General features: G+C 46.2%; 1 protein-coding gene across 1 annotated transcript in view; it reads left to right on the top strand.

The window, feature by feature from the left end:
• Positions 1-11235, top strand: part of Drgx (dorsal root ganglia homeobox) — a 30323-nt gene extending 19088 nt beyond the window's left edge. The window contains exon 7 of the mRNA XM_021203832.1: positions 10909-11235. Coding sequence (XP_021059491.1) covers positions 10909-11174 — 266 coding nt within the window. The 3' untranslated portion in view covers positions 11175-11235. The remainder of the gene's footprint in view (positions 1-10908) is intronic.
• The last annotated feature ends 1268 nt before the right edge of the window (positions 11236-12503 follow it).

Genomic DNA, 12503 nt, shown 5'->3' on the forward strand with positions numbered 1-12503 from the left:
TGTGTGTGTGTGTGTGTGTGTGTGTGTGTGTGTGTGTGTGTGTGTGTGATGGTCTCACTTTGGACAGGAAAGCCTGGGGAGCAAGGACACCCCTTCTTTCTCTCTGTGGCTTCTCTGGTTCTAGGCTTGGCTTGAGTTGGGGTTAAGGTTCCAAGAGTGTAAAATCAGGAGATGCCAAGCCTTGCAGATCATGTCCAGGATGGGTTCCATTTTATTACATTGTAGTGATTTGAGCCAATCCCAGGGCCAGCTCAGACTTAGGTGAGCAGATTTCCTGAGGATTGAGTTCCGGGAGATATGTTTCATGGAAAGCTTTCTTAGGAGACCACCAACCACAGCTGTAAGGAATATATTGATCTTGTGACCTGAATTGGGATGTTTGCTTTTCAACTCAGCTTGCTTCCCAGTTCTTGCTATCCACACATAGCTGACTAACCTCCAGACCCTTCCAAGACAATCAATTCTGCCATAGCATGAACGTTATAGAGTGGAAGGTCATGGAGCTTGGGTGACTACGGGCACTCAGGGTGGGGGGAGGGCTCCTTAGGAAGAGTTAGGGATGTTGACCCTGGTCTTCACTCTCAGCTCTCTGTGTTCCTCAAAAGCCTTGAGCTTTCTTGTTCGTCATCTAGTATCAGCAGAGCATTACAGACTACTCTAGGGCTAAGTGTCCAGCAGTGGCTTAGTCATATCCTCGTGATAAGGGTCGGGAGGGCTGGGGGTTAGGAGAAGGGTGGAGAGGGAGTTGAGTTGGCTCTGAATCCTTGAGTCAGGTGACAGAGTTAAACAAGGGCATGCAAAGAGAAGCATGGACTCATTTTGTAGAGGAGTAAGGGAAGTTTGAGGGAGGTGTAGGAGATTCCCAGGGGTGAGGGCTTCTTGGGCAGGAAGAAGGCAGGCACAAGACATGTGGAATAGCAGCACAGTCTACTTTTTGATCCAGGGTCACATGAAAGGAGGGTCATTGTGGCCACTCATAGGGGTATTAATGGTAGGTAGGCATGTCTCCAAGCCTGACACGGTAATTCCAGTAAGTAGTAGGAAGTGCCTTTAGGGTCAAAATGACAAGGAACAGAAGTCGAGTTGGGTTTGATAAGGGATTGGGCTTAGATGTCTGGGGCAGGGGACATTATACCTCACAGGCTCTTCCAAAAGTAGCCTTGTGGGTACAGTGATAGAGGTCCATGGTGCATGGGCAGTGCACAGTGACCTAGGAAACCAGTGCGGTCCTCCAGGATTCCAGAACACAGATGTTTAGGGGAGCAGGGACTCTGAGGGACAGAACATGGTCATTCCTCAGGAGGAAAGTAATTGGGTCAGCTCCTGATTCCATTTATAATTCATGATTGTTATTCATGATTCAATATCAGTGCAAGCTTCGTGGGATTGTGACCAGACATCTAAGATACTAAACTTAAAAGGAAGAGAAGTTTACTTCAGCCCATGGTTTCTGAAGTTGTAGTCTTTTGGTTCTGAGCCTTTGACCACGTGAAACCTTCCAGCAGGAGCATGTGGTAGAGGAGGGCTGCTCACCTCATGGCAACTCAGAAGCAAAGGGAAGGAAGAACAGGGCTCAGGGTCCAGTGTTCCCTTCAAAGATATGCCCTCTAGAGGCTCCACCATCTCAACAGCACCACTGGCTGGGGACCAACCTCCAGTAATTCCTGGGCCTTTGAGGTGAAGTTCAAACTCCAAATTCTAGAGGGGCAGAGAACCTGGCACTCATGATTTGTAAGGAATCTCTTACACCTCTCCCTGTAGCAGTGGGAGAAACTGAGGCCAGCAGAGGCAATACTACTGCTCAAGGTCATAGAGTACATCCAATTGCGGCAAATCAAGTTAGTGACCCAAGTAAGTGTCCCTCTCTGAGACCCCATGCCAGGCTCCCAGATTGATTCTGTTTCTTTGACAGGCACCTGCTGTCATCTTCTAGCTTAAAGCCTACAGTTCATTTTCTGGAAATCATTTCCTATGGGTGCTGATGGGTTTGCCCTTCCTACTAATCAATGGGGCCCTGGAGTGCAGGGAGCTGAGAGGAAGCATCAGATGGTGCCAGAGAATGAGAGAGGCAGCCAGAAAAACAGCCTATACATGCCTCTGCATTTGCTTGGGCTGTGTTGGGGGTTCTCAGATCTGGGAGCTGTTTATATATATATATATATATATATATATATATATATATATATATATAAAGCTCTAGAAAATCATCCAGGTGGAAACATGACACACCCACTATCCATGAGACTGCATCAAAAACCTGCTCAATTGTGAGCAGAATTGGTCCCTGTCTATGAGTGTTTTCTGAGTGAATGAGTGGATGTTGAGACATTGGGTTTATATGTATTAGAGAATGTCAACAGAGGGTATGTGATTCAGAGTAAAGAGTGCTAAAGGATCTTGCTAAAACAGCTTGATGCTCTTGGTATTAATCACAGTGTGCAACATCCCCGACCATAGGGTTTCCTTCCACGAGGAGGCTTGGAATAGAAATCTTGAGATACTGACATAGGCCAAATCTCCAGGAAGGACAGCGTCCTTCTCTTTCCCCATTCCCGAGATATTCATTGAAGGTTGGTATTGCATGAAGATGGGACTGCTTGGTTCTGGGATCAGGAGCTGGAGAAGGGTGCTTACAGCAAGCTTGGAAACAGTGTGTACCAGAATGCTACCTGCCACCCACATCAGATCACATGGCCCTTTAGGAGGAAACTGTGCTATTGGCAGAGACGAGACAGAGCTAACTTAATTTTTCCTGTCAGTCTCTGCAGTAGATCAATTAAGCTGCCAAGGAGATCAAATATTTCAGACTGTATTTATTACATTAAGTATTTATGTTCAGGCCAAGCCTTTAAAGCATGATGTCATATAGGGATAGAGGCCGATTAGATCAGTTCAGCAGAATTTGCTGTAACTTAATGGAAATCTAATTGTATGTTTTAATTTAGTGTCTAGGAGGTAGTATGTTTCTCAAACAAAACAGCCCTCAGGCTGCACATCACAGAGTTTTCACATGATGGCAGAAGTTGGTGGCCTGGAGGGAGGGAGGTTTTGGGGTGTGTTGTAGGCTTGGGTCCCATGTGGCAAGATGTCTACTCTCACAGAACGGGAGATAAATGGAGTGTTCCTTGGTGAATCCCATGGTGCGTCCTCAGCTCCATGTCTGTACTAATAGTCCCGTGCAATGAAGGCCATTAACCATTCCGAGTCTTCGCTAGGAGATGAGGATACAGTCTTTGCCACTTCAGGGGATTTGAGCAACAACTGTCCCATCGTCTGCATGGGAGCAGACAGGAAAACATAGGATCCGAGAAGTACCACACATGCCGTTGGTGAAAGCCATGCCGGGTTAGCTTAGGAAATGTTGGAAATGCAACACAACGCCAACAGAAGATGAGTCATAGCCAGCAACCAGAACTCGCCGCTGAGTTGGTGTTGGTGCAACCTTTTTTCCCCTCTGTAACTTATTTATAAATTTAAATTTATTATTAAAAAATTTTCACTGTTATAAATCTATGATACAAAATCAACATGCCATATATATGTGCAAATACTCTATGTGCATGCTATTGGCTTTCTGTAACTGAGGGTTCTACCTGTAAAGAGCCAACCAACCACAATGGAAGAAGAATTGTGTCTATGTTAGTATGCTTAGGTATTTTTCTGGTTACTATACAGTAAAGAATACAGCGTAATTATCTTCACAGCACTGATAGTTTCTCAGGTATTTATTATAGGCTGTTTAGCAATGATTTAAAGTTTAGAGGATGAGTAAGAAAAACGACAAACATTATCATTATGCCATTTTATTTAAAGGACTTGAGCATCCGTAGGTTTTGGTATCTGCAGAAGCCCTGGTACCAATTCCCCACAGATACTGTGCACAGCTGTGCATGTTTTTTCTCTTATGTTTTCTTTCTTTCTTTTTTCTATGTATCATTTTCTATTATCTATCTATCTATCTATCTATCTATCTATCTATCTATCTCTCTCTATCTATCTATCTATCTATCTATCTATCTATCTATCTATCTATCTATCTATCATCTGCCTATCAATCATCTATCTATCTATCTATCTATCTATCTATCTATCTATCTCTATCTATCTATCTATCTATCTATCATCTGCCTATCAATCATCTATCTATCTATCTATCTATCTATCTATCTATCTATCTATCTATCTATCTATCTACCACCTCTCTCTTTCTCTCCTCTCTTTCTCTCTCTCATCCACTCATACCCTATTATTTGTCCCTCCATCTCTCTGGGCTCCTACAGAGCTCTGTGAAATCCACCCTTCTGACCTCATCACCTTCAAAGACTCTACTTCTTTGGACCATCACTGTGAGGATTAGGGTTTCAATATTAGGGGCTCACACATATGCCAAAGTTGCATCACCCTGACTTCCTGTCCCCAAACCTACTTTTAGCATGATATTTAGTTCATGTCTTTTTCATGGCACTGATTGCTCTCCTACAGTACAAGTTCAACATAGCAGCAATATAATGTGCACATGACATTGACTAACAGGCCCATTGCCATGTGCCACACCAGAACACCTACTTTTGTAGAGAATTTAATTGTTAGCCCAATCACGATCATAGATTTTGATAAATTAAAGCAAAGCAAGTTAGAAAGAAGAAATAAAAAGATGAAGACTGACTCCACTCCAGCTAATACCTCTGCCTCCTCAGGTCTAGAAATCAGGAGCCTCAGCTCTAAAGTTCTAAATGTTTGTTTTATCTTACTTCTTAAAAATTCCCCCAACAGAATAAAGACTCTGTTTCTGGGTCAGGTGGGAAGTTTGCTGGAGGGGTAAACATGGATGTGAAGTGGCTCAGGGATTGTCCCCATGGCAGGGTAGGGAACACACAGATGGAAGTGTTGCTTCAAGGAGCATATTGATGTTCATCTCCTGTTCTCTGGGCCATCCTCTGGGACACTCAGAACAAATCAGGCTGATTAGAAGAGGAAATTAGAGACGCCCTAAGCTGGGGCTTTGAATTGCCCTCTCCTTTCTGCAGGATTCTGGATGTTTGAGGACTTAGAACCAGCGGTTTCTAGACTAGAGCTCAGCTGAAGTGAATTCAGAAGTTTGGGATGATGGAACGTCCTGCCACCATGATAGCTTCAGGGCTTAGATTTGGACCTTACACGGTTGGCTGGAGGGCACACTATCTGCTCATCCTCATTCTCAGTTCTGTGTGGTACTCACAGAGCTGTCTGAGGGATCAAACTCTGTCTTATGGAGTAGGCTGGAAGCTGAATGGTTTTGCCCAGCTATGGACTAATGTAAGTGTTCTGGGCATGCACAGGTGGTCAGGCTGAGCCTGCACGTTGGGTGGGTTGGCTCTGTTAGGTGAATTTCCAATTTATAATATTTTCATCTGGCTTTGGGTTCATCTGGAGTATGACCCCTCACAAACAGAAAAACATTTGTGGTCCTGACTGGATCATTGTGCCAGGGTCATACTTCAAAAATTACCATCTTCCAACTCGCTAGGCCAAGAGACACCGTTTATCTTACGAGCTTCTGAACTCAATGACGCGATTTTGCTGTCTGCATTTTCCAAATATCTTCATCACTTCCCGAATCACCAGAGAAGAGTGCCGAGCCCCTCTTCTGGCCAACTCAATGTCACTGTCACAAATGTGTGATTTCAGAGACTCATACAACTTAATTTTTCGTGGCATGCCAGTATCTGTTGTGATAGCTTCAACTCATCTTTTTCTAAACATTTTTTTGAAATTTTATTCATTTATTTATATGTATGTCTGCAGGCACACACACACATTCACATATAACTTCTGTCCACATTAGCGTGTGCTTTCACTCGTTCAAGTGTGAGTGGAAGCCAACAGTTATCGTCCTCAATCACTTTATCTTATTTTTTGAGACAGGGTCTCCAATGAAACCTGGAGTTCATCACTTCAGTGGGCAAGTGAGCACCTAGAATGTGTTTGCCTATGTCCCCCAACACTGAAGTTACAGGCCCGTACCATTGAACCAAGCTTTTTTGTTGGTTCTGTGGATCTGAACTTAAGACCCTATTCCTACTCACTGGGCTTTCTCCCTAGCCCTCAGATAACCTTTTGCACAGCTTTTCCTAGTATTGAACGGTCTTGGTTACTATGTGTTTTGAGTTTTTTAAAAGGCTGTTTATGTAATTTTGTCTCCTCTATATTACCTAACACCATGTTTGCTGTCAACAGCCACATTTTTTTTTCTTGTTTGTGACAGCCTTTTACACTGGACTTTTTAAAGTCACAAATGCATGTATAAGACCCGGAAGCACCGGCAAAGGTTTTGCATGGGCATTACCTGGGCATTGTATGGGACTTGGGCCTGAATTTTCCTCGCTAGAGCTTTTTGTTAAGTAACCACTCTGGAAACAGGAAGGATGGCGTTCACTATTGTAATCTCAAATTCTCAGAAGTGTTTTGGCCCAGGGAGCTGTTTGGGATGATGGCCTGTGGAGACATCGGTGGCCTATCCATACTGCAGGATTACTGAGAAATCGAGAGTTAGTTTTTATAGGGATTCTATATACGGAAGTCATTGTTTTATTTAAAAATGGCTATGAGATTTCAGGGAGATGTTGGCTGATGGTGATGTATATAAATGAATGTATGTATGTACCAAGCAATTTGAAGTGTCTGTCCCCTTCCCTAGAGCAGTGACAGGACTCTGCTGATGGAAACCATAAGGCACAGTGTAGCCACCACAGAGAAGAAGACAATCTTTACCCCGCTCCTTCCTCCGTGGTTTGCCTCTGTCCAGGCAGCTTATGGCATTGTGGTGTCACAACAAATTTCCCATAAAGTCACATTTGACACAATGCTTACTGACAAACCAGGTCTCACTTTGGACAACAGGATCACTGGGCACAGATCCCAGATTCTACACATCTCCCTGTTACATACCATCCTGTTACATACCATCCTGTTACATACCATCCTGTTACCATTGCTTTCTGCTTGCTGTTGATGCTATCATAGAAGTCTCTCCCCTGTGTGTCTTGCCTGCCTTTCCATCCTGGCTGGCCACATCTTTAATGCATTACTTAGGGCCGGGCTGGGCAGGGCAGGGCCGGGTAGGGGAGGTTAGGATGGGGGAAAGGCTCTTTTGATGTCCCATCAGCCATCTTTCACTGTGCCAAGGCTTCACTCTTCAGTCCCTGGATGGGCTGTTCAGGTGTATGTGAGTTCACTTAGATGCCTTGACGATTGATGGATGCTTCAGGAGCTCTGTGGTCAGTGTTCATCTCAGAGGCAGTGCCCTGCTTCGTGGTCTCATCTATAGGTGTGCACAGGCCTGATGTAATGTGGCCTTATTCAAAGACCCACCAAGCCAGCAGGGTCGAGAGCATGAATCATGGGTAGGACAGTGTAGGGTGGCCCCTGGGACTTTGGAGGTCCTTAGTTGCTGTAGGAATTTGAGGAGCTTTAGCAGCCTCTTTTGGTCTTCGTCATTCTGGACCGACCCATCCTTTGATCCTAACTGCCTTAAACTTATTTTCAATTATGGTAAAGTGTACTTAACAGATGTTATCATCTTATTGTGTTAACATTTTTAATTAATTTAATCATGGATGTGTATATACATCCATGTGGGGACATAGGCATTTGAACGTTCTTGGAGACCCGAGGGTGTCAGATCCTCTGGAGTTGGTGCTCCAGGTGGTTTTTAGCCACCCAGGAATTGAACTTGGGTCTCACTGTAAGAGCAGGCTGGCTTTTAGCTGCTGAGCCAGCTCTCTAACCCCTTAATTACCTTTAAGTGTATACTTCAATATTGTTAGGCATGCAGTAATCCCTGGATGTGCATGAGATCCACCTTTCTCAATTCAACCAGCTACAGGTAGGAACTGTTTGGAAAAACATGGATTTGTGCTGACAATACAGTAGGACAGCCACTTGCCCAGGATCTGTATCACTCAGAGATGTGGGAAAGCCGGTGAGAGATGCTCACAGGTTCTGTGCAAACACTCCCACTTTATTACAAGGGACTGTGGGGTCCTTGAATTTGGTGTTGCAGATAGTTCTATATGAGAGCTGGGGCTGGGGGTGACTGTTCACTTTGTTAGATCATTGAATCCTTTTCATCTCATAAAACTAAAGCTGTATCAATTAAACAACAGCCCCTTGTTCCTGCTTGCTCTAGTCCCCAAGAGCCGGCATTCTGATTTCTGTCCCTATAGATTTGTCTATTACCATGAATGCATCCCGTGACCAAAACCCTGTAGTCCTGTCTTCCTAGTGACTAACTTCACTAATCAAGGCCTTGGGGGTCCCCTCTTGTGATGACATGGCTCAGTGTCTCCTTTCAAAGAAGACTGTTGCCCCATGGTGTGTTTTTAATCATAGGGTCCCCTAGAGCCTTTGGCTTCATTTGGTTCTCAGTTTCCCCGTCTGTCTATGGTGGGGGTGGGGTGAGAACCAGGCCACAAACTGGGTACTGAATTGTTTTTCCTCAGCTCGAAATCTGAGGTTTGAGGGCTAGAACTGAAGTTATTGGTGACTTTCTTGGGACCGTTGTTGGTGTCATCTAGGGAGTAAAGATTTGTCACTTTTGTACTCTACAGAAGGTATCACCACAGTTACAGAGCACCTACCCCATGGGACACACTTGAGCAAATCCTATTCTGTGGCAAACTGGCCTTTCCAGGGTAGCCCAGCACAATGGCTGCTTAAGGCTGAGTCTGCTGAACCTGAGGCTATGGCCTCTTCCTGGTCCCCAAGCCTCTGTGGAACTTTCAGCCTGTGTGTGGCCCTGGGCTCCTGCCACCTGGCCTCCCTCAGTGATGCTGGGCCATCTGCCGTCTGCTCTCTTCTATCAAAGATGGTTTCTAGGTCTAAATGGTGTTTTTGATCATCAAAGAAAAGTGTAAACATTCCAACTGAGAAAAACTCACAAATTCTTTGCTACCCTTCTCCCCAAAGGAATTACTATTGTTAATGCTCTGTTCTCCATACACCCTTGGTTTTCTTAAACAAGTGTCTTGTTAGGAAGGAGACCTGGAGAGGAGAAGGCTCCCAGGGAAGGTCCCCAGATCATGGTGTCAGTGCGCACACACATACACACACATACACACACACACACATACACACACACACACACACTCAAGTGCCCCCCAAACATAAACACACACACATACTCAAGTGCACACACACACACACACACACACACACACACACACACACACTTTCCAGCAGAAGCTGAGCCTTTGCTGTGATGTCTCATTATGACTCCGGTGTCAGCACACCACTTTGTCTGTGTGAAGCCACTGGGATCAGGGAACACCCAGGACTCAGGGCTTGATCAAATGCATCTCAGGTTTGATGCCTGCCAGGCAGCCAGGGTTGGGATAACTGTTTTTCTGAATTCCCTTGTGCACCTGACCTTGGTGATATCTCTCCACCTCATCTCGGTAGCTATTACCTGTGTATCAGGTCCTCATTTGAAAACCAAGGCAGAAATCCACGGCTGCATTTCAGCCACTGTGTTAAGGTGTCAGAGGGGCTGTACCCACCCCTGTAAGGCATGGATCCTCTCATGGCCATATTGGAGATGAGAGGGGATGGTGAGTAGGGTCCATGGGACCTTCTTGTTGCTTTTGAGCAGAATGGGCAATGAGGGGCAAAATGCTTGGATATGCTGAAGAGGAGGCTGGCAGGTTGCCTGGCTGGGGAAGGGAGGGTGGAGGCCTTCCAGTGCATGTAGAACTGACACTGCTTAGCTCCCCCCCTGAGACTGGTCTCTGTGAGACATGGGTCTGCAGGGCTTTGAAGGCAAAGGGGACACTGGCATTGCACCTGGATTAGTGCTCTGAGGTGGTCTGAAGTGGGGACTTCCAAGCCATGCTCAGACAGAAGAAAATCACCTTACAAGCACTTATGGGCATGTCCAAGATGACAGGCGAATCAGGGACACAGGAGACTCTATTCTTTCTGTGGTTCTCAGCTCTGGCTTGGGTCCCTTCAGGAATTCTCCTGTACTGTGTCTCATCTTTGTTAGTCAAGAGGCAACACTTGAGTAAGAATAAGAATCTAGGTCAAAGGTCTGTGCTCAGTTATTTCCAACAACCACTTCAGAGCCCCAGACCTCAGGCCTTTCAGCCCTCGGACCATAAGCAATAGCCAACAGTTCTTCCCATAGAATGGCCAGATCCAAATGACCTTAGTAAGCATTGTATTTTCTCAGCAACATCACAGGCGCTTGGAAAGGATTCTTGTAACTGGAGAGATAATCGGTTTAAACAGCTAGCACCCCTTTGTAATGAGCTGCTGAACAGGGTGAGCCTTGCCCAGCTTTTCCCCCATGGCAGGCAGAGCACACCACTACTCTTTAATTTTCTATTCCATGTGGTCTCCCCCACCCTGTATGGTCCCTGCAAGGTTATGCTTCACAAAGATTTGATATTCTTGAATGGAACATGCTCTGGTCTCACAGTGAAGCTAGGGGTGGATTTGAGCTAGCAGACTGTTTGGCACCTGTCTGAGTGGCTGGGTACCCAGCAGTGCCTCACACTGAGTTGTTAAAGATGCCTTGGTACACAGTTTGGGGGTGTGGAATGACTTCATCAGACCCTCATAACAATCTTGTGATGCATATGCATCATTCCATTTTATCCAAGTAGAAGCCAACATTTGAGAAGTCAGTACGTTGGACTAAGACAGCTGGGGAGAGAGCCATGACTGACCAGGTCTCACTGGTGCTCTGACTGTCCTTTGGATTTCCAACTGGATGCCTTAAGCCACGCATCTTTGGGGACCTGTGATTTTGTCTTCCGTCTAGTATCTGAAACCCAAGAGAGTCGAGGTCCCTCTTTTGGGGCCCAGCCCCCTCCCCAGCCCTAAGAAACAGGGTATGGACAATGATAGAGCTTGTTGTTCTTCCTCTAGGGGGTCCACTGTGCTCTTGCTGTGTCCCTGACCCGATGGGACTCTCCTTCCTCCCCACTTACGGCTGCCAGAGCAACCGCACGGCCAGCGTGGCTGCCCTGCGTATGAAGGCCCGGGAGCATTCTGAAGCTGTCCTACAGTCTGCCAATCTCCTGCCATCCACCAGCAGCAGCCCCGGCCCTGCCTCCAAGCAGGCGCCTCCAGAAGGCAGCCAGGACAAGACCTCCCCAAGCAAGGAACAGAGCGAGGGAGAGAAGAGCGTATGAGGGTCCAGAGAACCCAGCCGGGAGCCCTCCCCACCCCTGCTTCTCTCAGCCTCAGCCCTGCCATCCTGGGAACCACAAGGAGTAGCCGCCTCCTCACGGACCTGGCAGGGGAAGTGACCTGCAGCTGGTTGAGAGCTGGAGAGTCCCTCTAGAATTCTGCTGGGAGGCTGTGTTGTTCTGTCTTTTTTTTGGTGACATTTCCCGATGGCTCTTAGTGGCTCTGGACACTGCTCTGTGATGCGGCCCCTGTTTTTTTTTTTTTTTTGTTTTGTTTTGTTTTTGTTGTTTTTTGTCTTGTTTTGCTTTGTTTTGTTTTTTAAGGCCGAGCACCCTTGGAGCAAAGCAGATTTGTTCTTTGCGCCAACCTTCTTGAGCTATCTGAGAAGGTCTTGTCAATTCCAGAGACCGTGGCGTGGATCATTCCTGAAAGATGCCAAGAAGTGACATCTCATGACAGGAAATAAGACAGTCACTCCCATATTGCTTAAAACCATAGAACTGGTGGGCTATCAACCAGTTCTCACTCTCTTTAGTCAAGACTGGCAACAGCACCTTTTCTCTTGTTTAAAGGTATTAGCTGAGGTTTTGGTTAGGGAGTGACAAGATATGGGCTGAGGACACAGTGGTTCTGATCCTAGCAAGTTCCCTAGTCAGACAGGTTGTCAGTTCTGTGACCCCTGGGAGCGGGACTGCTTCCCTGATACTATGTGTGTGGAGTCAAAGTGGGTTCCCTGCAATTAGAGTTTCCACTTGCAGGCCCCGCCTCTCTCCAGAAGAGTGATGGGAAGTTCACCAATCAGAACATAGCTTTATGGCCTGAAGCGGAAGGAAATCCCCAGGAAGGTCCCTGAAATACTTATGCTTAGATGAGCCGCCTGTCTTTATGTCCCCTGTATGTAGAGAGGGTGACAAGACAGGAAACCCGGGAAGGTGACTCCGTGTGGCTGAAGAAAATGGAGTCCAAAGGGCCAAATTTCATAGAGATTTCTGCCTCAGTCTAGTGTGGCTGTGTTCTTTCATGCGGATGGTGACCCCGGAGAGATCAGAGGGAGATGTGCAATAGCTTGTGCCCCTCTCCTGACCCGGTCCTGGAAGGGTTGTGGTCGTTGGTGACTTTTGGTGTTGATGTTTCCACACAAACAGTCATTGCTTTCATGAAGGCTGTTATCGTTTCAGTTCTGATAATGGAGAGGCCGTGCTACCAGGCCATCTGCCTCCCCTTAACTCTTTAGAAGCACCCCTCCCCTGTAATACTCCTAAGTGTATCGTGCCTCACTTACGGTTACTGCAATGCATTTGATGGAACACACTGTCTCCTAAAAAAAAAAA

This window comes from Mus pahari, chromosome 8, assembly GCF_900095145.1.
Source record: "Mus pahari chromosome 8, PAHARI_EIJ_v1.1, whole genome shotgun sequence".
Taxonomy (NCBI): Eukaryota; Metazoa; Chordata; class Mammalia; order Rodentia; family Muridae; genus Mus; species Mus pahari.